Source organism: Corvus moneduloides, chromosome 18 (genome assembly GCF_009650955.1).
Source record: "Corvus moneduloides isolate bCorMon1 chromosome 18, bCorMon1.pri, whole genome shotgun sequence".
Lineage (NCBI taxonomy): Eukaryota > Metazoa > Chordata > Aves > Passeriformes > Corvidae > Corvus > Corvus moneduloides.
The window spans coordinates 10,789,383-10,812,689 of record NC_045493.1 but is presented as its reverse complement, the minus strand read 5'-3'; the positions used below and the strand labels follow the sequence as shown (position 1 = coordinate 10,812,689).

General features: G+C 47.8%; 2 protein-coding genes and 1 long non-coding RNA gene across 6 annotated transcripts in view; all 3 read right to left on the bottom strand.

Moving 5' to 3' along the window:
• Positions 1–6,012, bottom strand: part of HECTD4 (HECT domain E3 ubiquitin protein ligase 4) — a 66,909-nt gene extending 60,897 nt beyond the window's left edge. For all 4 annotated transcript variants that reach the window (XM_032128301.1, XM_032128303.1, XM_032128302.1 and 1 more), the window contains exon 1: positions 5,744–6,012. In XM_032128301.1, the coding sequence (XP_031984192.1) occupies positions 5,744–5,914 (171 nt within the window). In that variant the 5' untranslated portion in view covers positions 5,915–6,012. The remainder of the gene's footprint in view (positions 1–5,743) is intronic.
• An 8,427-nt stretch (positions 6,013–14,439) lies between these two features.
• On the bottom strand, positions 14,440–17,707 carry LOC116453190. Its single transcript, XR_004243705.1, has 2 exons — positions 17,286–17,707; positions 14,440–15,502 (listed from the first exon to the last, which is right to left on the bottom strand). It is a non-coding gene; the product is annotated as an uncharacterized LOC116453190 (long non-coding RNA).
• A 1,386-nt stretch (positions 17,708–19,093) lies between these two features.
• On the bottom strand, positions 19,094–22,949 carry RPL6 (ribosomal protein L6). Its single transcript, XM_032128189.1, has 7 exons — positions 22,861–22,949; positions 22,052–22,303; positions 21,863–21,961; positions 21,331–21,474; positions 20,406–20,454; positions 19,692–19,876; positions 19,094–19,299 (listed from the first exon to the last, which is right to left on the bottom strand). Exons 2-7 carry the CDS (start codon positions 22,301–22,303, stop codon positions 19,147–19,149), a joined length of 882 nt encoding a protein of 293 aa, XP_031984080.1. The 5' UTR covers positions 22,861–22,949; the 3' UTR covers positions 19,094–19,146.
• Positions 22,950–23,307: the final 358 nt, after the last annotated feature.

The following is a 23,307-nucleotide window of genomic DNA, read 5'->3' as shown; positions in this document are numbered from 1 at the left end:
TTACCCAGGTAATTCTTCCCATTAAACAGAGTTTTTGCCAATTCTGCTCCAGAAAGGAGTGGCTGACATTCCCTATTTTTAGGGCAACATGGTTTTTCTGCTGATAATAAATACTAGACCTAGGACAATTAACACACACTAATCTACGTGAAGAGTTTTAGCCTGAGGTTTTATGACACTGTTAAGTAAATTTAAATGTGAGCTGTCACTAGAAGGCAGCTTTTTCCTCTGGCTACAATCCCTGCACCTTGTCCTCTCCCTGGTGCTGGCAGCAGTGCCTGTGGGGTGTGTGTGTTTTCATTCTACTACACAGGGAACTGAGGAGCGGTGACGTTGTGCACCAAGGGGGGTTTTTATTTGAAAGTTGCATATTGGAAAGGGAAGCCTCTAAATCTCCCCAATAACATTTAATTATTTTTCTCCAGAGTTCAATTGGCTGAAGTTCACATGTGAAGATGAAGATGGTGGAACATTTATCAGGGTCAGTTACATCCCTAACACCCCCCTGAGTATTAAACAGGAATTATTCCCATTTCACAGGAGGTACAAACCAGACAGAAAATCAGAAACAACCTCAAAATTGCAAACTATCTTTAACAGCAGCATGAAAAAATTTAATTCTATTACTTTTACCAACCCATTACAGGTATAAGGTCGTTCCTTTTGTACAGTTAGCAGAGAGGCAGCACCACTTGCTTATTTGGCTCTTTTGTCTCTAGAAACACCAATAAAACAATGTAAAAAGACTGAATTACAGAAAGTATGGATTATTCTGTAAGAGAAAGAGCACAAGTGACAGCTTTAAAGGTACCCTGAAGATTGAAATACACATCCCAACTGAAACTGCTCCATGAACAACCCTGTGTCCTTACTCCTTGTCTCCTGCTCTGCTGGGGAACAGCATTCCTGCTCTTGGCGTTTTCTGGGACACCCAGCACGAAGCTGCCGTGCTGCAAAACCCATCTTAATTTCTTCTAAAACATTTTCCTAACCTCTCTTTACAGCCTTTTCCTTGCTACACCATGTGTCAAACATATAAATATGTGCGAACATTTTCTCCCTGATGTTTTAGCTACTGAAATTTTATAGGTTCTTAGCAGCTGCTGCACTTTACACCATGCTTTAGTGTTGCAGTTAAAAACTACAAGTTTCAAGGTTGTTCCAATTTTTTCTGCTCCAAGAAATTTTAACCATATCCTTTTGTCCAAAGCCTCCTGTGTGGGGCAGTGCAGGTTTTTAACAACTCAGCTAAGAACAGGAACTATTTTCTTTTGTGAAAGCATTAGAAATCTCACTGCTCAGAAATAAGCACTAAGAGACCGCTTTTACAATTTTATCCCAAATAATTTTTGTAACCATACAAATTTCCCAAGGAAACTTCATATCGGAGATGAATTACAGAGTGAAAGCAAGCTGTAAATAAATAAAATGCTATAAAGTGTTGCTTCTTTATTTGTTCATTAAAATATTTCTTTGGCGCTTACTCAAGTAGTAGGTGAAAATGGCTGCAAAAGGTAAAGAAAAATCTTTGTAATTTAAACATCTGAGAGTGCAGATCACTGAATTAATCAGCTGCATTTGGTAACAAGATCTATATTTGGGAAACAGATTTGCAAAATCATCCTTGAGAAGTTTCCTAATGTTTCTCTACAAGGTTAACTAAAATAAGACTTCAAGAATCAGAAGTCAGAGGCACAGGGGTCCATATTAGAGGAGTTTAATAAATGCCAGGTCCTGACAGAGGAATACTGGAGCACTGGAAGGGGATGCACAGGCAGGATGAGGGTGTTTCAAGCCTGCCACATGCCTGGATCAGCAGTTCCCAAGTCAGAGGTCACAACCCCAGGAGGGGTCATCCACTTAGGAAGGAGTCAATTGTTGATGGTGGCATTAGGGACTTTCAGCTTGACAGAGGTGACGCTTGTAGACGGCAGGAAGGTCACAAGCAGAAAGGTTTGGGAAGCACTGACCCAGATAATTGCAGGGAACTGCTCTCTCCTTCAGCGATCGGGGAAAATGACAAAATGTTTTCTCTGGGCCGGGAGGAAAATGGGTGAAAACTTCCAAGTTTAGCAGAAACCTTCCAGTCTAAATCATTTTATGGCAAATACAAGTCAGTCACAGGACTGGCACATGCTGAGAAAACAGCACGGACTTCAGCTCTTCAACCTCTCCATGGAGGGCCAGCCCAGGCCATGCTGGGGGGAAGAGGAAAGGCCACTACTTTTTCTTTAGTTATTTCATTTTTATTATTTCTTTAACTTCCACTTGATTAAAGGTAACTGTTTTCAGTGCAGAGCAACACCTGCCCAGCAGCACCTCACACTGTCCTAGAGGAGCAGAGCTTAACGAGAGTCCAAACATCAGATGAGGACAGACATACACACACATGATCCCAACAGCTACTGAGGGAGGAGCCACACTTCCAGCTCCATGTTAAAATCAGTGGAAGGTGTCCCTGCCCGTGGCAGCAGGGGGAACTGGATGATCTTTAAGGTCCCTTCCACCCCAAACCATTCTTGGATTCTGTGGTGACTCTGCAGAAGTGCCAGACCACATCTCCCTGGTTTAAGGGACCTCCCCTCCTTCAGACAAACCCTGACCAGGCTCCTGGGGTAACTGACGCCAGGAAAGATGCGTGGTTGGGAAGGTTCTGGAAGTGCTGCAGTTCCCATTGGGGCACATTAAGGAACAGCTCTTTCTCCACTGAACGTCCCTCCTGGGTGAGCACTGACCGGCCAAAATGTCACGGCAACACCTCCAGCTCTGTCACCTAAGGTTGTCTCCAAGAAAGAGAAGACTTTGCACTTCGAAAGATTTCTCTGTGTGAAAGGGTTTAAAACAAGGGTCCAAAGGCTTCTGTAATCACTGACTAATCCAGGTCTCTCCTGACTAGAGGATTTTAGCGGGAAACCCGCACCAGGACCGGCCGTTTCATGCATATCATTACAAAATTCTATCGAATTAAAAAAAAAAAACCAACACATTTTTTGTAAATATGCTGAGACAGTCGAAGAAGTTGGCACACATCATCACAAAAAATAAAAAACAAAGCAAAAACCTCCACACTCTCTAAAACTAAACATACTCCTAGAACAAGTTGAAAGAGAAGGTTAGGGCTCTTGTAACCTACCAATAAAATATATATGTACAAATAGATCTGTATACAAATATACAAAAAGATAAAATCAAAGCTGCATGGGAGTCAAAATAACAAAATAGTAAGTTTTTATAAGCCTTTCTTGGCATAACACCAGCACTGAAACATTTTTTCCTCTGCTTTTCTTTTTATAAATAGACAGAACCTTTGAACAGAAGGACAAAGGAAACACATCCAAACACACTGACATTAGTCACCAATAAGCTCATTAAACGGGTATTTAAGCAAAACAGACCAAAATGATACTTCTCCACCCAAAAAATACCCATTAAAGTATTAAACATTATACATTTTTAATTAAGCACTTCAGCTCAGAAATTCAGCCAGGCTTCTGACCACCACTGATGAAGCACAAGAAGTGAATTAAAGAAGTTTCCTAATCAAAGCAGCAGCTGCAGCATCTCCTACCCTTAGCCAATAGCACATCCCAAGAGATTTCTGTTTGGACCATTTTCAAAGATATTTATTACACTGCAAGTAGGAGTAGAAAGAGTGTAAATGAGCTCTTGTGTAGCAGTCGATTGCATGGCCACACTTCCATCAGATGTGTGCACCTATTTCCACAAAATGGCTCCTCAAGGCCATTCCACATCACCAAAGTAGCCCCTTATTTAAATAAAAACAGCATTAAAAAAAGGCAGAGAAAAGTTATGAGCTAAATATTTTACATTTTCACCATGTGAATTTTCATTTTTTTTTAAACCCTCCCCCCTCAACACCAAACTCTAAACCAATTTGCAGGTAGCTTAAAAATAAATTGATCACTTGTGATCATCAATTCTATTAGTGGACAGAAATAAAAGGTTTGAATAAGCTGTGACTTAAGAATAAAGATCAAAATAAGTCAAAATCAGTACTGATCAGAAATAAGCACCACAGCAAAAAGTCTTACTTAATTATTTATTTTAAAGTTTTGCACTGCAAACATGAACAACAGGAAAAGAATCTCTGGAGCAGGAAAAATGCTGTGAATCAGTGGCACTGGATTGCTGAAACACTCGTTATAATAAATATAGGCACAGTAGCACCAATTCCATTCCTATCTCTCCCAAACAATTGGAGTTTTAGAACATTCCTAACACTAACAAAAAATTCTCCAGAGCTGAAGTGTTTGTCAAGTGAAGCTGTGTGTCAAGTTTCAGGCTGGAACACACTTCTGGCCTGCCTGGCAAGATCTTAAAATAAGGTCTTGTTTGTTTTTTAAAGGATATCCTCCTTTCTTATGCTATAACATGAAAAATGCTGTGGGAGCACGTTTTTTTCCTAGCACAGTTTTTAGACTCAATGCTGCTTCTAGAACTATGTCATGGAATCAAAATATTTTCTTGCATCCAAGCTGCACTGAATGCCAGAGCAACTCTGATCACAAGGGAGAATCATTCCATGTTTATACACGCAGAGATAAGTCAGCCACCTTAAAAGTCTCCCTTTTCCTGTTCATGTGATATTTGCCAACATCCATTTCATGAGAGCAGCTGATTTTCCCATGCCAGTGTCCCAACACACAGGACAAAAAACGCACGTTCAGCAAAATATATCTTTTCTTAGATAAATAAGGCTGGGGGAAGTTTCCCCAAACCCCATAAAGATTCCACGTGACCCGATGAACAATGATGTTGTCAGGACTGCTCGTGGGTTCTTCTCAGCAACACCCCAGACAGCAGCTAAAGCCTCACTAAAAGGCGTTTTTTTTTTGGCCTAAAACGCCTGGGACCAAACACAGCCCGGACATAAAGCTCCGGCTGGACCGTCCCCTGTCCCTTCCCACCGCTCAGCTCCGGTGACAAAGCCCCTGTGTCATTGCGAGCCACATTGCTGGGGAGGAGGGCGGGGTGAAAGAGGAGAAGGGAGGCACAGGGGGGAAAAAAAAAAAATGCAGTCTACAAAATAGATGCAACCTATAATCCGTGACATTCAGTCCTTCAGCGGCTCCTCCTAAGATAAAACAGCTGCACCGCCTGCCTGCAGCCAACACCACGGGCAGCTTTGGGAAGGTAAAAAGCTGGGATGAAAATCTGGGCTGCCCTCCCGGCTCCGTAATAATGATCACTGTCAACAGCTGACTAAAACACCCGGGCAGCCCTGAGCATCTCGTTGTAAGGCTGATGAATTACAAACCGTCCAAAAGTAACAGCAAGAAGATACAAAACCTTCCATAAAAATAAACGGGCCAAAGGCCACACTGAAATCTGTGAGTGCGGCTCTGATTTCCAAACCTTACGGATCCAAAACAAGGAGGACGCCCCAATACTTCACCCTCCATTTACATCAACACCTCACCACCCTCCTGCCCAGCTCCACTTTCATTATTATCTGAAATAAATTAGATTGACTCAAGACAAGCAGAACGCCTCGACACCGGCTGGCTCCGTACTCCAGATCCCTCACCCTGCATCCGCATTCAGCATCCTCCATCCCGACCCCCCATCCTCCCCTAGTCATCCTCCCTGCACCCCCATCTCCCATCCCCCCGTCCTCCTCGCCTCAGGCCTCTGCTGCCACCGTGCCCCTCTCCCGAGGGCATCCTCCCCCTCACCCCCTGGCCTGCCCCGTCCCTCCCCTCAGCTCGGGGGGCCGCCTCACCTCCAGCTCGGTGTCGCCGGGCTCGGCCACCCCAATGATCTCGCTGGGCAGCTCGGCCAGGTCGGTGACCCGGATCAGCCCGTCGTGCAGGAAGATGGTCTCCTCCTTCACCGACAGCCACTGCGCCGAGTCGGTGGCCGCGGCCGCCGAGGCGCCCGCCGGGGACCCCATGGCGCGGAGGGCGGGGGGGCTCCGCAGGGCTGAGGCGAGGCGGGTCCCGCTACCCGCCCATGGCGGGGGCAGGGCGGGGGCAGGCGCGTCCCCAGCGGCCTGGGCGCCGGACAGCCGGGGCGCGGCGGGCAGCAGCGAGGAGCGGCGCGTTGCCACCGCGGCGGCGGCGCTCCGGGGAGCTCCGGGAGCCGCCGTGCCCGCCCGCAGCCCCGCGTCCCGCGCCCGCCTCACACACACCGCTGACAGCGCGACGCCATGTTGGGGGCTGAGGCGGGCCCGGCATGCACCGCGCGGGGAACAATACACCCGGCCCCCTCCCAGCCCGCGGGGCCCCGCCCCGGGCGCCGGGACACGCCCCCAGCGCCGGAGCTCCGCCCCCGCGGCCGCTCCCGCCGCTCCGCCCGCACCGGCGGCGCTCCCGGCAGCGGCTGGACGGCATCGCGTGTGCTCCCGGCAGCGCTTCACCCGCACCGGCCGCAGCGGATCAGCCGCACCGCGGGGAGTGTATCAACCGCACCGGGAAGAGCGGGTCACCTGCACCGGGCACAGCACGCCGCACCCGCACCGGGAGCGCTCCACACAGCGCCTCACCCTCATCGGGGGGAGTGGATCACCCGTACCGGGGTTCTCCCCTCAGTGTCTCACCCGTACCGGGAGCGCTCCACACAGCGCCTCACCCTCATCGGGGGGAGCGGATCACCCGTACAGGGGTTCTCCCCTCAGTGTCTCACCCGTACCGGGAGCGCTCCACACAGCGCCTCACCCTCATCGGGGGGAGCGGATCACCCGTACCGGGGTTCTCCCCTCAGTGTCTCACCCGTACCGGGAGCGCTCCACACAGCGCCTCACCCTCATCGGGGGGAGCGGATCACCCGTACCGGGGTTCTCCCCTCAGTGTCTCACCCGCCCCGCGGGGCGCTCCCCTCAGCGCCTCGCCTCATCCCCCAGGGGTTGCTCCCCTCAGCGCTGCCCCGGGGTCTCGCCCTCACGCAATGGCCGCTCCCTCAGCCCTTCACCTCCCGCCACCATTTGCCCGGACCGAGAGCTGCTCCCTCAGTGCTGTTTCCCTCAGTTTCCCTCTCAACCCTCTTGGCTTGACATAAGCCCCTCTGAAACTCCGCATGTCCTTCCAGGGCTAATCCCTCTTGGTCCCTCACGTTCCTGACATGGTTGTTTCTCCTCTCCTGCACCTCTGCTCACCCTTGTTTTCTCTGTCTCCCCACAGAATGATTTCCCTTTCTCCCTTCCCCTTGTCCCCCTCCGTCAACTCCTTGCAGGAATCCTGTCACCTCTCTAGGAGCTTTTCCCAAAGGACTCATGAGCGAGCAGGTATGTCCCTCAAAATCCATACCTCTGTGTACCGAGCATTCCAGAGGGTGTAAAGCAAAAGGGTTGCAACACCTCAGTATGTGTGGAAAAAAAGGGGATCCAGAGGAAATTGATCCTTCCTTCTCAGTCTAATTTCACCCTCAGTTCCCTCAGACCTCGCCCTGAGCCAGTGTCACAGGCAGCTGTACCTGGATGTTCAGCAAAGGACATGCCGCTGAGACAAATCATGTTAATGAGAGAGACGTGGTGATAAATGTTAAATAGTTTTAGTGGGTAATTGCTGTGGGATTCCCATTGCAAGTGTCTGCTTTTCATGGAACAGTGACTGTTCACAACTGAACAGAGATGGAGCTCTACGCATTTATTTACCTGTTTGATCAGATTAAATTATTTAACATATTAGTGCATTATAACAAATGTGCTGTGCTATTGCAGGAAAAGCCTATTCAGAGCTGGAGTAAAACGAGATCTACCGCCAGTAGATTAATATCCTATTAAATCTGGTTGAGAAGAAGCATTTTTTTCCATGTAATGGGTGACCACTCAACACAGGACCCACTCAAAGCCCTTTTGTAGCACTGATTCAGCACTGTGAGCACTCACACCACTGTGTAGCTTGTTTTTGAGGCCGGTTCAGTTGACACAGGGTTCAGGTAAGTTCACACAAGCAGTAATTTAGAGATCTGTGTGGTAGCTCTGTGCACTGTTTGGTGGAACATCCCTGCTATTCATGTGTTAGAGAGTAGAAGAGTCTCCAGGCTTGGTTTTATTCTAGAAACAGATATTATTTGCCTCTGTGCTGCAGTAATTTTTGAACAGGGAGAGTGTGCAGAGCTGCTATCAAAGGTTTTTATGAGGGAGAAGCTTCATAGGCATCTGTTATTTTTGGTCAAGACGTGACAGAGAGAACAATGGCTGCAGACAGACCCTGATCCTCCCTGAGCCCTGAGAGGACTCAGAAGAGAGGGAATGCTGAGATTGGAAGATTTTATGGCAGGTGGGACGTGGCAGCTGAGTGCTGGCAGGGGAGATAAGCCAGGCTCCCGAAGGTTCCTTGGAGCAAAGGAAAAGCTGCTGGGGTTGGATTAGTCACAACATTTCATGGGGAGACAGCCACGGGTGTTATTGTTTTGTTACTAGAGTGGGAGTTTTGCATTGTTTTCATTCATCCACACGTGACAGAGGGAATAGAGGGAGAGAAACACAAAGCGTGTGTGCATTTTAGTGGGAGTAACATTCCACCAAAAGAAAATAAATTCCATCTTTAGATCTTGTGGTACTACTATCATGGTGCTAGTGGAGGATCTTCCACAAAATCAACACAAACGGCAGAGCTGGGAGTCAAAAGGGATGTTCCCTTCACAAGCAATGTGAAGGACATCAGCAGAAGGGGTTTGCAGTGTTTTCCAGAGGTTTGGATGTACCTGTTCTCTAAAGGGCTGTTTCACAGGCTGGGTGACCCCAGGCTGAGAATTCTTTGTCTGCAGCTCTCCCATGCTCTTTCCAAGGCCTCCTGGACTGCTTTATCCCAGAGGAATGTGGCTGCTACAGCAGCTCCCACATGGAGAATCCGTGTTTGACATGGCTGTGGATTCAATCCACTGCCTTGGGATGCAAGCCAAGGCCTTTTATTGGAATGAGGAGCTGACTCAGAGCCAGGAGAGGCGAGCAAAGCTCTGGAAACTTCCCCAGCAGGTGAGGCACTGAGTGAGATGTGTGGCCACATTATTCCCTGGCAGGGTCTGTGCTTTTTCTTGTGACAGTTTCTCCCAGGAAGGATCCTAATCCATGTGGGTTTCTGTGGGAAGTAATGTGAGCTGCCCCCAGTGGAAACAGCTCCCTTGGCTCTGAGCTGCACATTGTGCAGGTGTTTTGGAAATCCTCCTTTTAGCCATATCTGTGTGAAGACTTCCCAAGCTGAGCAGAAGGGATATTCACCATTTTATAGTTATTGATTTGCTTATTTGGAGTTCTTTTGGATTCTATTGAGTTGACAATTCAAAGTTAAAAAGCAGTTATTGAGTGAATGCAATGGAATAAAAGTGAGAAATGTGCCCTGTCCTGCCTCACTGCAGGTAAATAAAATAATCACTGGTAAATGTGATTTCCTAAATTATTTGAAGTGCCTGCCATTCAGGAATTAATGGAATGCTGATATAGCTTCCTACATGGAATTTTCAGTCCTAGGGCTGTACTGGATGCAGCAAACTCCATGCAGTTTGCCTGGCATCTGCTGCAGAAGATGTTGTGTAATGTAATGAAAAAAATATAATATTTGTGTTCTGCCTGTCACCAGCAAATGTCAGCCACTGCAGCTTCAATGTGCAGTCAGAGAGGTACAGCAGCAACTACAAAGAAGTCTTGGTCTATTTTATGGGAAGACTTAAAAAATAGACCAGGATAACTTTGTGGCACAGATTATCAAGCTGAAGGAATAAAACCCTCAACTTGTAAATAGGCTCCTGCAGAAAGCCACTCTTTTGCTTCCATTATTTTGCATTTTTTTCCATTGTTTTTGGGCAGACGTTGAGCATTCTTTGAGCTGCTGTGGTTACCTCTACCTCTTGTGGCAGGATTTCGGGATCAGCTCCTTCCTGTGCAGGTCTCCTGTATCCCTGTGCTTCTCTGGACATCACAGATACTGAGATTTAGCAGAAGATGCAAAAATTAACTCCTGTGAGCTGCAAATGGAAATTCCCTATTCTTTCTTGGAATTTGCCTGTTATGTAAAGGCATTTAAAGCAACATTGTCTCACCCTTCAGTTTAATTTTACATGAACAGCTATTATGTGTGGGGAGCACTTTTTTCATCCCAAGGTTTTGCTGTGCATCTTCCTGTTCATTTAGAAATGACGCTTCCAGTTTCAGTGACCACTGTGGCACTAAGAAATGTGTGAAAAAGAAAAACAAGTTGCTATTTTTATGTGGTCTGCACTAAGCAGATTTGCAGACCCTGAATCCTGGCTCCTCTGCCTGGTACTTGTTATTTAGAGAGCCCAAATGCCATCATTAATAAGGCCACTACCCAAGCAATACTGGCATTTCTTGGCACATTATCTGGGATTAAAAAATACAGTTTCTCCAAGTAACGCTTAGAAAGGACTGAAGTGGAGAAAAAATCAGTGTTTGACATAGAAGGAAGAAACCAGACCTTGAAATAAAATAATTCCAAACCTCAGAAATTTATTTTAATTGCAAAGGGAAATATTCACATTTTTCTCTTTTAGAAGAGCAGTAATTGCTGAAGATTGCAAGGTGGGCTTGAGGGAGGAAGAACAAATAGAAAGATATTTTTATTGAAATGAATAAGAGTTATAGGAAACGAGTATGAATCACTATCTTGCAAACATGGCCTTACTTAAATTGGACAGGAAACATGTAAATTATGGAATCATAATAAAGATGGTAGAATGTTTTCTCAGAGACAACTCAATGCAGTGCTGTGACCCACACCTGGCCCATCTCAGTGGAGACTCCATCTGCAGTCACAGAATCAGGGAATCCAGAATGGTTTGGGTTGGAGGAGACCTTAAAGCCCATCCCATTCCACCCCCTGCCATGGGCAGGGACACCTCCCACTATCCCAGGCTGCTCCAAGCCCAGTCCAACCTGGCCTTGAACGCTTCCAGGGATGGGGCAGCCACAGCTTCTCTGTTCAGTCTCTTCCATTGTTGAATTGTCTTTACCTTTAGGGAGTTTCCTAATCCATAACTGAACTTGTGCTACTGCAATTTAACCCTTTCCATTGACTTTCCAGCTGTTGCAGGCACAGAGAACAGTTTATTTCCTCCCTCCCCTGTTGTCTTCACTCATGAGGGCTGTGACCAGAGTTCCTCTCCATCATCTCTGTACTGAATAATCCCTGTCCTTTCAAACTTTCTCTGGAGGCCATGGACTCTGGAAGCCTGATCTTTCCTCTGGGTTTTTCTGTAACTTGTACTCATGTCCCTTGAGGTGCTGGCATTTAACAGTGCTCTCCCTAATCTCAGGTCTCATTTTCTTACTCAGATAGTCTTTTCTGGAGGGAAATACCTAAATGGTGCCCATCAGTGAGGAAGAGTGGTTGGGAGCTGAGCAGATCCCTGAGTGGTTGTCCTGAATTTCTGAATCTCGAATGTCTCAGAAGACTCATTATTACTATCCAAAAATAGGTAGGTTTAAATACAGCTATTCTGTGCTGTTTTAAAATTCAACCTCTCTGAAAACTGGTGCAGTAACACAAGGGATAAATAAATGAAAAAAAACCTGCTCCAATATTCTGCTCAATATTGTAAACATGTAAACATTACAAGGTGGCATCTCTGCCTTCAGATTTACCCCATCTTTTACTTAAATTTTATTTAACACCCTTGGAAAGAAAAAGTGTCATCATCTGGTTTTCTCTTAGCCTATCAAGAAATAATTTGAGTGTCTACATTTTTATTTCAAGAATTTTCTCTAATTTCCCAAGTGAATTGGTTGAAATACTAATCCTGCAATCCCTGTGTTTGAGGGATTCCCTCAAACAGGGATTGGTTTAAACACAGGGGAAATTCCTATTACTTCACACTGAACAAGAGCTGTAATGGCCAAATTCCAGAACTGATATCCCTGGAAAAGTTCTCTCTCCCCATATGGATGGCTCCATGCATGCATTGGTCAAAGCTGAGATCTGGGCAGAACTTCACAGAATATTTATTTTAAATGTTCAATCACAATCAGAATAAAAAACTGAAATGTTGACATTTGCAATATAACATTCCAGGGGAAAAGTGCATTTTGGGACAATTCCCTTGTCCAGGGCCAGGTTGGACGGGGGCTTGGAGCAACCTGAGATGGTGGAAGGTGTCCCCAGAGAGTCTGAACCAACAGGACACCAAAGAGAAGAGCCAAAACAGGACTTTAAATGAGGATTATAAATGAGGTGGCTTTTGAACTTTCATCATCTTTGTCTTTTACTTGCAACTCATAGATCAGTTCCAAGGCTGTGAATTCCTAATTAGCAGGTTTGCGCAGGCACTGCAGCTCTACCAACCCTTTTTCCTCACAAAAGGAAGGCAGGGCAGTGAATCCCTGACCCAAACAAATGTTAGTTTGTGCTGATTTTCTCTTCAGTGGTGACAGGCATTCAAAACAAACCCAAAACTGAGAGCCACTAATTGAGTGACTCACCTATTTTTCCCTATTTTCCTTCCAGCCAGATGGCACAAACCAGGAAAGGCCAAATAGTTCATCATTCCGCATTTGGGCTGGACTGGCCCCTGAGGGAAGCCAGGATGGTTGAAAATCTTTTCATGCTGCTACAGGTAGGAGAGTTTCTTCATTTGTGATGTGGTAGAGGTGAGTTTATGGTGCTGCAGTGGAATGGCCTGTGCTTATGAAATCCTGGTCCTGACAGGCAGTAGGAATTGCTTCATAAACCTTCACTTTATGCTTAACAACAGCACAGTGTTTCTTTAAAAAGAACATCACGAGCAGCCTACAGAGAAACCAGGAAGAACTAAACTTCAACTAAAATAAACTCACAGACAATCAATTAATCAACAGGAGAACCAGAGCAGTGCTGTCAGTCACCCAAAGCCACCAGCATCACCCCCTCCATGAGATTATCATTTCCCAGACAGGTGACAAGAGCCCAGCCCTCCTCCTGCAGCACAGGCACCACATTGTTTGTGCTGGGCTCCATTCTGTTACCATGTGGCTCTTGATTGGGCCTGACAAACACATCAAAAAGCCATTTTTTAGGCTTGATTACCCAGTCTGCCCAGGCTTGGGGTGGTGGCAATTGAATGACATGAAAAGTTGAAGCTCAGGGTGACAGGATGGGCAGAGTGATAGAAATTCTAATGAGAATTATAAATCCACAGGAGCAGCTGCACTGCCTGGCTCACACTGGGACACCCTTCTCAGGCACTTGTGAAATCAGCAGTTATTTCAAGGGAGCCCAAACCACACAATTTGTGCTGTTATTTGTATTATTTTAATTATATTTTTTATTCAAGCTGTCAGGCAGTTTGAGGATTAATGGGTTGTCTGTGTTAGAAGGCAGTTACAGAATGATGTGAGACATTGCCTTGATGAAGTTCTGTTTAATTACAAAGCAGGCAAGTCTTTCCTGGAGTGTTGGATTCAATAAACCACACATTTTTATGCTCAGTGCTTTGACCAAAGCCAGAATTTGAACAAAAAACCCCAACCCTCTTGAAGGTTCTGTTGCATCAGGAGCCTCAAAAAGCAGTTTTCCTTTTCTCCCTCCATGCTCTGCTCTGGGCGTGTGTTTGCTTTTTTCTCTCCCACAAACACAAAGCTCCTTTTTGCACTTTGTCAGGCCTCAGGGAAGCCGTGTGGATGAGGTGCAATGCACAGGGGTTCTGCCATGTGCCTCTCCTTTGAGCAAGAGTTGCTGTGCTTTCAGTTCCCTGATTCCACAGGGGCATTTGGTCAGGCTTTTTGTGTTTACTTGGAGGAAGAATTCTGGTTCCCCACCAATTTCTGTGAAATTCCACAAAAGAGATCTTCCTTTCAGCTCAGCAGGACACTCACACCAGGAATTTGAATGGTGACATCATTTTGAGGGTGCATCACTCTTTTTAGGGCCTTATTCTGAAAAATGCCCTTCCTCCCTTGTGAACCAAGGACTGCTTTTGTGCATTTTATCTTCGGTTTTACTTCCTCTTGTGAAAATGGCCATTTTGAACAACAGGATCCCATGTACAGCACATGGTGATACTTGAAAGCCTTAATTTTGAAAACAACCACATCCTAAGGCATCTGTCAGGCCAGTGGAAAACCTCTACATCCACTAGGACTGACAACATAGATGAAGATGAAATTGCTTCTGGTTTAATCTTTATTTTCTCCATGAGATTTAGAGCCTTTCCTTGTGTTCCTTGGGGTGGCTCTCTGCATCCCACTGGCTTATTCCAATGGATTGGAGAAATCATTTTACCTTTGTGTGGTTTCTTGGTGTTCTAGTGGCAACTTTTTACCTGTGCTGGGTGTCACAAGGCCAAAGTGCCCAGCAGATGTAAAATATGAGAAGCTGGTTGTGATCATCATTAAAACCAATTAAAACCTGGTGCAGGCAAAGCACCAGGAACTGTTAATCAGGCAACTGCAGAAACACACATTGGCTCCAGAGTCTCTGAATCTTTGAGCTCTGCTGCCCTGTACAAATAAAACAGCCTAAATTCTGCAAAAAATGACATTAAAACTGATAAATAAGACTATGAAAACATTTATTCTTCGTGCCACCTGTGCCAGTCTTCAGCACAACACAGTGTTTGAATTTTTTAGTATGAAATGTTAATATGAGCTTATAGAACAAGATCAGTCCCCTCTCAGTGTCAGCCAAGCAGACACTTATTCTTTTATGTACTTTAGAAAATAGACATAAACTTTACATTTTCTGAAGTTGAAAGCACTTCTTGAGACCAGACATGAGAAAATATTTCTGCTTTCTGCAGTATGGGAGCCCAGACCTCACTGAAAATAAGTTACTTGCTCAGGATCGCACAAAAAATCAATATTGCTGAGGAAAAAACCATAGAATTTCTTTCATCTCAAGTCCTTTTTTCACTACTGTGCTTCCTCTCTCCTCATCACTATTACAACTAACAAGTGTTTATGTCTGGTGGAGTGTGAACCATGCTTAGGTCAGAGAAGCTGCTGGCTCTGTGTACAATCCATCAGGCAAAGTCATTTCCCCTGAGATAAACACTCAAATAATGGGGTGGAAAAATACATAAAATGAGGCCAAAAAAGCCAGCCAGCTGACAAAAATGGGGGTTTTGACTGATATCTGGGAGAGGGTTAAGACTGCTCTGGTCTAAACACTCCAAACAACAAACAAATAATTAAAAAGTAACTAAATAAAGAAAAATGTCCTGGTTGTTCCTTGGCACCCATGGCAAATTCCACACGCAACTATCCCAGGCCCAGCGACTCAGGCACTGCCTGTCTTTGCTCAACCAGTGGCTTCCAGAACAAAACATAGCAAGGACTATTATGAATAAGATCCTTAGAAAAATAAGTATTTAATTGCTTTAATTGCTTAAGCAATGAGTTGTCAAGCGCTTAGTGCAGCCTGCAATGCAGGAGAACTGGAGAAATCAAATTTACAGGTAAATAGTGGCTGGGAACTTCATTTCCTCTTCCCAAACCAGGATAGGAGCAGAGGCTCTTTATGCTGTATCCATAGGATTGGCATTTATTTGATCGTTCTTTATTGAGCTCGTGGGAACATCCAGAGTGATTTTTTTTCTGCAACAGTTCTGAACTCTGAGGAGAGAGAGAGGGCATGGATCAGGTGGGATATGCTGGGAGAAAAAGGGTCAGTCTCTCCTTCATAACAAGGCACATCCTACAGCACAGGTGAACTGAGCAGCCAGCCACTGGACATCTGGGAATTTGGCAAATTTTCCTCACCACCTGGCCCAAAAGGTGTGGCAGTCCCATGAAAGCACCTTCACACTCCAGATACCAGAGCACCTTCTCTTAATTAAGGTCAAACCCAAGAGTGTCACAGCTGAAATGCCACAGGTAACTGTTCTTTACAAACCTGGCACTGGAAAGGACTTCGTCTTGCAGATCAGCCTCAGTTTCTCCTGAGGATCCCGGTCCCAGAAGGATCCTCATTCCACAGACAAAGGCAGAGTCTGCCTCCCTGAGCCCACTGCCCACCGTGGCAGCTGGACAGAGCCTCACTGGGCTGGAACTGCAGCCACCAGGTCACTGCATAGCTGCCAGGTAAAAATAGGTGCCTGGAGATAACAAGGTATCACATCTTATTATCAATTCCCTGGGAAAGCCAACATCCCTCTCCCTTTCCTCTCCAAAGGATGCTTTATTATAATTACACATCGCTTTATTAGGCAGCTGAAGCAAAGAGCACATTTGATGCTAATGAAGTGCTGCTGTGGTTGAGTCTGTCACTATTTTTGGAGCTGCACATCTCCAGCACTTTTCATTGGGTGATGGAGGCTTTGGATGTCTCTGGCTTCTTCTGTGGGGGCTGCCCAGGAAAAAGCAGTGACTCAGCGAGCCCAGGCTGCAGAACTGTTCACATGTTGGGAATGGGAAATGCTGGGCACAGCCAGAACACACACAAAGGCTCTTTATGTGCTGCAAGTGGTGCTCAGGTAGTGGCCAGCATTATCTGGATTGAAAAATCCCTCTGTGCTGGTCACCTGGACAGGCCTCGTTTTTCCTGTTTGCCATCCCTCACCCTGCAGCTTGTCAGAAAGAAGGCAGATTTCACAGAATTCAGGGAAAATATTTGGGAGGTTGGAGACAGACACATCACAGCTGATCACTAGCTGCCTCTCCTTATGGAACATGAGGGTTTTGCCATCTCCATTTGCTGCAGCACGGCCTGAGGAGCTGCTCAGCCTCGGGAAGGCAGGATTTGGTGTTCCAATTTTCTCTGCTCCCACATCCCTTGGTGTGACACTGGCATCCAGCTGGGCCAGTGACTCAGCTCAGGGATTGACAGGAGCAGAGAGATTCCTCCCTTCCTTCCTCCCTCCCCACCTTGCAGGGTGTGTTACTGTCAGCACCTCGTCACACAGGTGACAGGAACGGGGCAGTGGCAGCACGTGAGGCCATTGCTGCAGACCAGCATCTATTGATAACCAACTCCCATTTCCAAATCACTTCCTGACAGCACACTGGCACACAGAGCCTCCCCTCCCTGCAAACAAGGTTAATGGTTCCAGGTGTCTCCTGATCCACAAAGGAGGAATGTGTCAGAGCAACCAGGAATTCCAGAGAACATGGTTGAATCTCCACACCCAATTGGTTTTGGGGCTATTTTGTTACTGCAACTTCCCCACTCCCAGAGGGAAGGGGATGACTGGAGCATTAATACCTGCTGCAGTTTTCCCTCAAGAGCACAAGTGTGTGACTGAATTTGGGGTTGCAGACTACAATACCCCATGCTCATACAAACTCTTTTGATTCTACTTGCTGGATGGGGCTTTCCCCATTTCAGTGTTCCCACACACGATTTTTAATTTAAGTGAACTTTCTAAGCATATTTGGTTAAGATTTTTCTTAGACCTACCTTAGCAGTTGCAGGGGGATGAGTGCAACCCTTCTGTATCTTTTTAGAGTTGATTCATGTCAACAGGCCATTTCCAGAACTGCAGAAAAACTCCTTTTAACTGAAAAACCTCTGACTAACTCCATTATCCACCAAACCACGCACAAGAGAAGATGTAACAAATCACAGACAAAATTCCAATGGCAGGGAAAATAAGGAACACAGGGCAGAACACAGCACAGAGCCACCTCCCAGCCAGGCTAGGAATTCTGCACCGGGACACAGGCAGCTCTCTGCCTCCCTCTGCTGAGCCTCACTGATACTTCAGAGAGAATTCCAGGCTGGTTTCGCTTGGAAGGCACCTCACAGCTCATCCTGTTCCAACTCCTGCCACTTCCACTATCCCAGGTTGCTCCAAGCCCCGTCCAAGCCGGCCGTGGACACTTCCAGGGATGGAACAGCCACAGCTCCTCTGGGCACCCTGTGCCAGGGCCTCACCTCCCTCCCAGGGAAGGATTTCTCCCCAGTATCCCATCTAACGCTGCCCTCCGGCAGTGGGAAGCCATTCCCCCTTGTCCTGTCACTCCATCCCCTGTCCCAAGTCTCTCTCCAGCTCTCCTGGAGCCTCTTTAGACAGTGCAAAGAGCTCGAAGGTTCCCCTGGAGCCTTCCCTTCTCCAGGTGAACACCCCCAGATCTCCCAGCCTGTTAATTATCAACAGGAAGATGGTGGGAGTGCCCAGTGCTTTCACTTCCACACACTGTAACACCCACCAGCACCAGACCACAGCCCCTTGGTGCAAACCAGGTACTCCACAGATGTCCAAGTTCTTTCACTGCCTTTGGAGCACTCCAAGCCCAATTCGTCTTTCCCACTGAGCATGGCTTCCACCTCAGGGAGGGTTGTATCGCTCCCTTTCCTACCCCCTTTCTGTGGAGCCTGTATGAATTTGATGAAATCTCTATTTCTTACCAAGTCTAACCCTGTTGGCTACTTCAGCTCAGAATTACTGGGCAGACAGATGGTACAGTTACATAAACCTGGATTCCTGCAGAAGTCTGGCTAAGGAAGAGCTCCAGAGTGCCAGACTTGGTGATCCGTGCATCCCTGGTTTGTGTAAGAGCACTGCTTTCTGCTGAGTTCAACACAAAGGAAACACAGGATGAACTTTCTCCACTCACTTTCAGCCACCTTTTGAGATAGGAAAATTTGTAGAGACTCCAGAAGTCTCCCAGGATACAAAAATACTTCCCCTTCACAGAAGCACCTTGTTTTTGAACCGATTTCCAAGCCTACAGAATTAAGATCATGCTTTTGCTTTCTGTTCTAAGCAGATATACTCCTTACATCCCACAAGGATGAAGAACAGGAAAGGGACATATAGTCTGTATTTTTTTAGTTTCAGGAATAAGTTATCCTGCAGAACTGTGGAGTATTCCCAGCATTTCCACTTCAAAATTAAGGCATAGCTCCTGAAATACCTCTAGAAAGTTCCCTGTTTGCTGAGGTTCAGCACACACATTTTATCCAGATTTTATCCTGTACGGTGTCAGCCCAGCATTATCTGCTATTCCCGAAGGAAAATCTCTTCAGGATCCCTCCCCAGCTCACTCAGAGTTAAGCTGAATTCCTGTTTATGTTCAGTAGTTAAAAAAAAAATCCAACAAACACCACAAAACTAGAACAGCCAAAACTTCCACCTCCCAACTTTGCACACTCCAAATTCTGGTCACTACCTGCAGCCCCTCAGAGTTTAACCCACAGTAACATACACTGCAAGAATTGTGAAAAACACCTGCTGTGACAGACTGAAATGAACACACCACAAATCCTTGCTTTTTCTTTTTTTCCCTTGGAGTTTAATGTGGTGCTTCCAGAAGGCTCAGAACACCAATTTGTGAGGATAAACTCCATTTGAGAGAGAGAATGTGGAGCGCAGGTACCCCCGGAGCTGAGGCACCTTCTTGATCCGTGCCAGGATCTGGGAATCCACGGCCTTCTGGTCTGCCTTGCGCTGCTCCGTCAGCTCATATTTCTGCAAAGCACAAAGAACAACATCAAATTCCTGGGGAGCAACTGCAGAATCCTTTAGAGAGAGGAGAAAATTCAGGGCAAACCCTAAGTTTTGGGATTTTCAAGGAATCTTTTCTCTATTTGTTCTAAATAATGGGAAGGTGGGTGGAGTGCTGAAGCACCCCTTGGAGCCAACACAGTAAAGGTGCTTCTTGGTCAAAAAAGACATTTATCTGGAATAATCACTCCTTCTCCTGTGAGAAAAATCCCCAAATTTAAAAGGGAGGTTACCTCATTTTAATGGCATCACCTCACTTTATTAATGACCACTTAAAATCCGTTTGTTTCCTGCTAATTCCCCCTTTCCAGCCTATCCAGGAGCATTGAGAAAGAAAGAACCACCCTGTCCCTTACTTCTTTCTCAGTGTCAAAGATCTCTCCTTCCTGGTGCTTGGGCTTCCGCAGCCTCTTCTTCTTGAAGTAGGAATCAGTGAGATGCTTGGGAATTTTCACCCCAGTGAGATCCACCTTTGTGGATGTGGCGATAACAAATTTCTGGTGGGCCCGACGCAGAGGGACACGGTTGACAGCCAGGGGGCCTGAAGGCAGAGAAGACAAGAGAGAACAAAGTCAGCTTTTCTGGTGAAAACCGCTGCCTTGAAGCTGAATTTTTGTAGTCTGTGTGATGACCAGTTCCTTCAGAGTTGCCTCCAGCTAAAATCTCAACAGTCAAAGCCCTCAAAGCCCTCTAAATACAAAAATTTACTTCCTGAGCTCTTCCAGGTAGTCAGATACTGAAGCTTAATTATCTCCCCTCCACTTCCCTGCAATGTCACAAACAACAGAGTCATCAGGGTTGGAAAAGACCTCCAAGATCATCAAGTCCAACTTTTGACTGATCACCACCTCATCAACTGGAGCAGAGCACTGAGTGCCACATTCTGTCATTCCCTGGACACCTCCAGGAGTGGTTACTCCACCACAAAATGTGATTCCACACTGACATGCCAAAGCAAACACATGCAGATCTGTTGTGCTACCGACCCCAGAAACAAACTTAAAAAAATCCACCCCAAATTCACAGAACCCCCCAAAACAAAAATATCATGTTTAAATAAAAATTTTTACCTGTAACAAGCAGAAGGCCAGTATCAAGCTGCTTCAGGAACACAACACGCTGTAAAAAATGAGATGTGGTATCAATCCTCAGGTCCCAGTGCTTCCATACCACAGCCGAACTGGAATTGTACTCTGTTACTGGTACAAGCACTAACAGTGCTCCAGGTGTGGCTCAGCTGTGCCACCTGAGGAGCTGCCACCCTGTGATCCAAGCTCCAGCACTTCATTAACTCCTCTCCAACTGAGCGTGACTCTCCATGAGCTTCCTCACTCAAGGCTGAGCAAAGCCAATTACTCCAGCTTTACTCTTCCCCCATCCTACAGGATGGCAGCAGCCATCCCATCACCCAAATCCTTTGTACGAGTTACAGGCAGGAATTGGATAAACACCACAAAGACATCACATGGTTAAAGCCATTCCCCAGTTGTGTTTCGTTCCTTCTGGTCAAGGTTTCCTTCTCTGACAGCATTCTTTACAGAGTATGACATCAAAGACCTCAAGAAAATAAAGGATGCCTGCTGTGTTGGTGACCATCCTGAGGATGGAGAACCCAATGTAACAATCCAGTGTTACCTTGATAATTAGATTAAGAATAAAACTCTTAATTTTTCCTTTGCAGTAACTACCGTAGGACAAAATTTTGTGTTTGCTGCTGCAGAAACCGGCACTGTCTCTGCTGCTCTGCACTGCAGCAAGACTCCTTTCATGTCATCCAAGCAACTGGCTGAGCCTGTTTTACTTCCAGCTCTCCTCAGAACAACCTAAATTTAACAAATATTCCAACTCTGCCTCCCCTAAAGGCTGGACAAGGAAAACACCCAGACAGAAGCCACAGATTTGCACCCAGTGGCCGAACAAAGTCAGCTGAAATCAGCTGAGAAATTCAGGGTGGCTGAAACGCTGCCAAACCCCTGTGCCAGCAGCTGTGCCCACCTTGCCGCGGTGCCGGCCGGTGAGCAGGATCAGCACCGTGCCGGGGGTGATGGACGCCCGCAGGCGCCGCTTGTGCTCGCAGAACGGCTTCTTGCCGTGGCTCAGCAGCTTCCGGGGAACGTCCTCCGTGGGGTAGTACCTGGGCTGGGAAAAGAGAACAAACATCTTGTACCACCTGTGTTCCACAGGACAGCAGGACAACCCTCAGAAAGGTTGTCCCTGTTTCCCTGAAGTTCAGCTTGCTGAAGGATTTCTGCTGCAGCCAGTGCTTGGGAACACACAGAGTGTTTCCTGGAATATTTTGAGTCCAGCTCTGTATTTGTGTGTGCTTCCACCTCAGCAATACATAGGGCACAGAATTCCCACCTAAATTCCCACCATCTCTCAAGAACGCTGGGTCTGTGCTCAAGGAGAGCTGCCAACAATGAAGCACAGCACAGGCTGAGGTCCCCACATGCCCCAGGCCCGAGGCTCATCACCCAGCCTAAAGCTACCTGGACCCAACCACGAGCATTCCAGTGCTTTTCCATACCATTTTCCGGATTTTAACCACCCGGCTGCCTCCATTCTTGTCTCCACCCACTGGCTTAGTGATGGTGGCACGGGGCATTTCCTTCTTCTTCTTCTCTATCTGTGTGCAAAGAACAGGGAAAACTCAGCACGCTCCAAACCAAAAGCACCACAACAAATACGATTATTCCCACAGCGTTTCCCACCCTACCTTTGTCTCTGGGGCTGTGTACTTGCGCTTGTACAAGGCTTTCCTGGCGTACATGGCTGAGCGGGAATACCTCCCGATGCCCCGGGCCAGGGTGGGGTTACGGCTGGCATGGTACTTCTTCACCCTCTTCTTCTTGTCCCCTGCTGCCTTCTGGATTGGCTTCTGCTCCGCCGGCTTCTTCTCCCCTGCCTTCTTCTTGGCCGGCTTCTTCTCAGCTGGCTTCTTCTCCGCGGGCGCCTTCTCACCCGCCATCTGCGAGCACAAACAGCAGGGTTTAGGGCTTGTTACAGAGCAAAGAAAAGAAAATAAAATAATCCAAACCATCCTTTACACTTTTGCAGTACCTGTCAGCCACCTCCTCCAGCCATGGCTGACCAAGCGCTGCTCCCTGCGTGCCTCTACATGACTTAAAATGCTCCTGCTCTCTGGTTACAACAGCTCCAGCGCTCCTCGGTGGGAAGCCCGGGAACACGCAAACACACCCCGACTCTGCAGCCACCTCTGTCCCGGCTCGGGAATGCCCCAGCGCCGCTGGGCTGCCGGCCCCAGCGGCCTCCCCCGTCCAGCCCCAGCCCAGCTCCCGGGAGGCTCCGGCGCGGCCTCCGCATCCCGCCGCGGCCTGGCCCGCCCGGGCCGGCGACACTCCCGCTGCTCCGCACCCCGCGCCCATCCGGGCCCCCGCGCCCCCCCGCCGCTCCCCGAGGCTGCCGGGCCGCGCCTGTAACCGCGGCGGGGCCGCCGGCGGGCGGATGGCGGCGGATGGAGCGCGGCGGGCCCGGCGCTGATCGCACCAACTCCGCCATCCTCACCTTCCGGGGGAGCAAAAGGGACTCACATCCGGGTGCGCGGGCTAAGGACAGCGAGGCGTCTGACGTCAGCTCGCCGCGCGGGGCACCATGGGATTCGTAGTCCGGGAGGGTCCGCGCTGCCCGGGGCAGCCCCGGGTCACCAGCGAGGGGGACACCCGACTCCCTGCCCGCTCCGGGCGCTGCGGGACCCCCGGCCCGGAGAGCGGCCCTGCCGCGCCGCCGCCGCTTAACCCGCGTCCGCTCAGGGTACGGCCGGTTCCGCGCCCTGCCCCTTGCGCGGGCGAGGCTCCGGTGCCGCGGCGCTCCGGTGCCGGGGGTCCCGCAGCCCCCCGGGCGGAGCGGCGGCGCGGGGCGGGGCGCGGCGCGGGGCGATGACGGCGCGGGCGGTGACGCGGGGCGGGCCGCGCCGCGCTCGCGGGCCCGAGGCCGCCGTTGTTCGCGCTCCCC

Coding starts and splice junctions, on each gene's coding strand:
- RPL6 (XM_032128189.1), bottom strand. CDS start 22,303: ATGGCGGGTGAGAAGGCGCCCGCGGAGAAGAAGCCAGCTGAGAAGAAG. Junction 20,455..21,330: donor CCGGCCGGCACCGCGGCAAG/GTGGGCACAGCT, acceptor CATTTTTTACAG/CGTGTTGTGTTCCTGAAGCA. Junction 19,877..20,405: donor TGGCCTTCTGCTTGTTACAG/GTAAAAATTTTT, acceptor CTCTGCCTTCAG/GCCCCCTGGCTGTCAACCGT.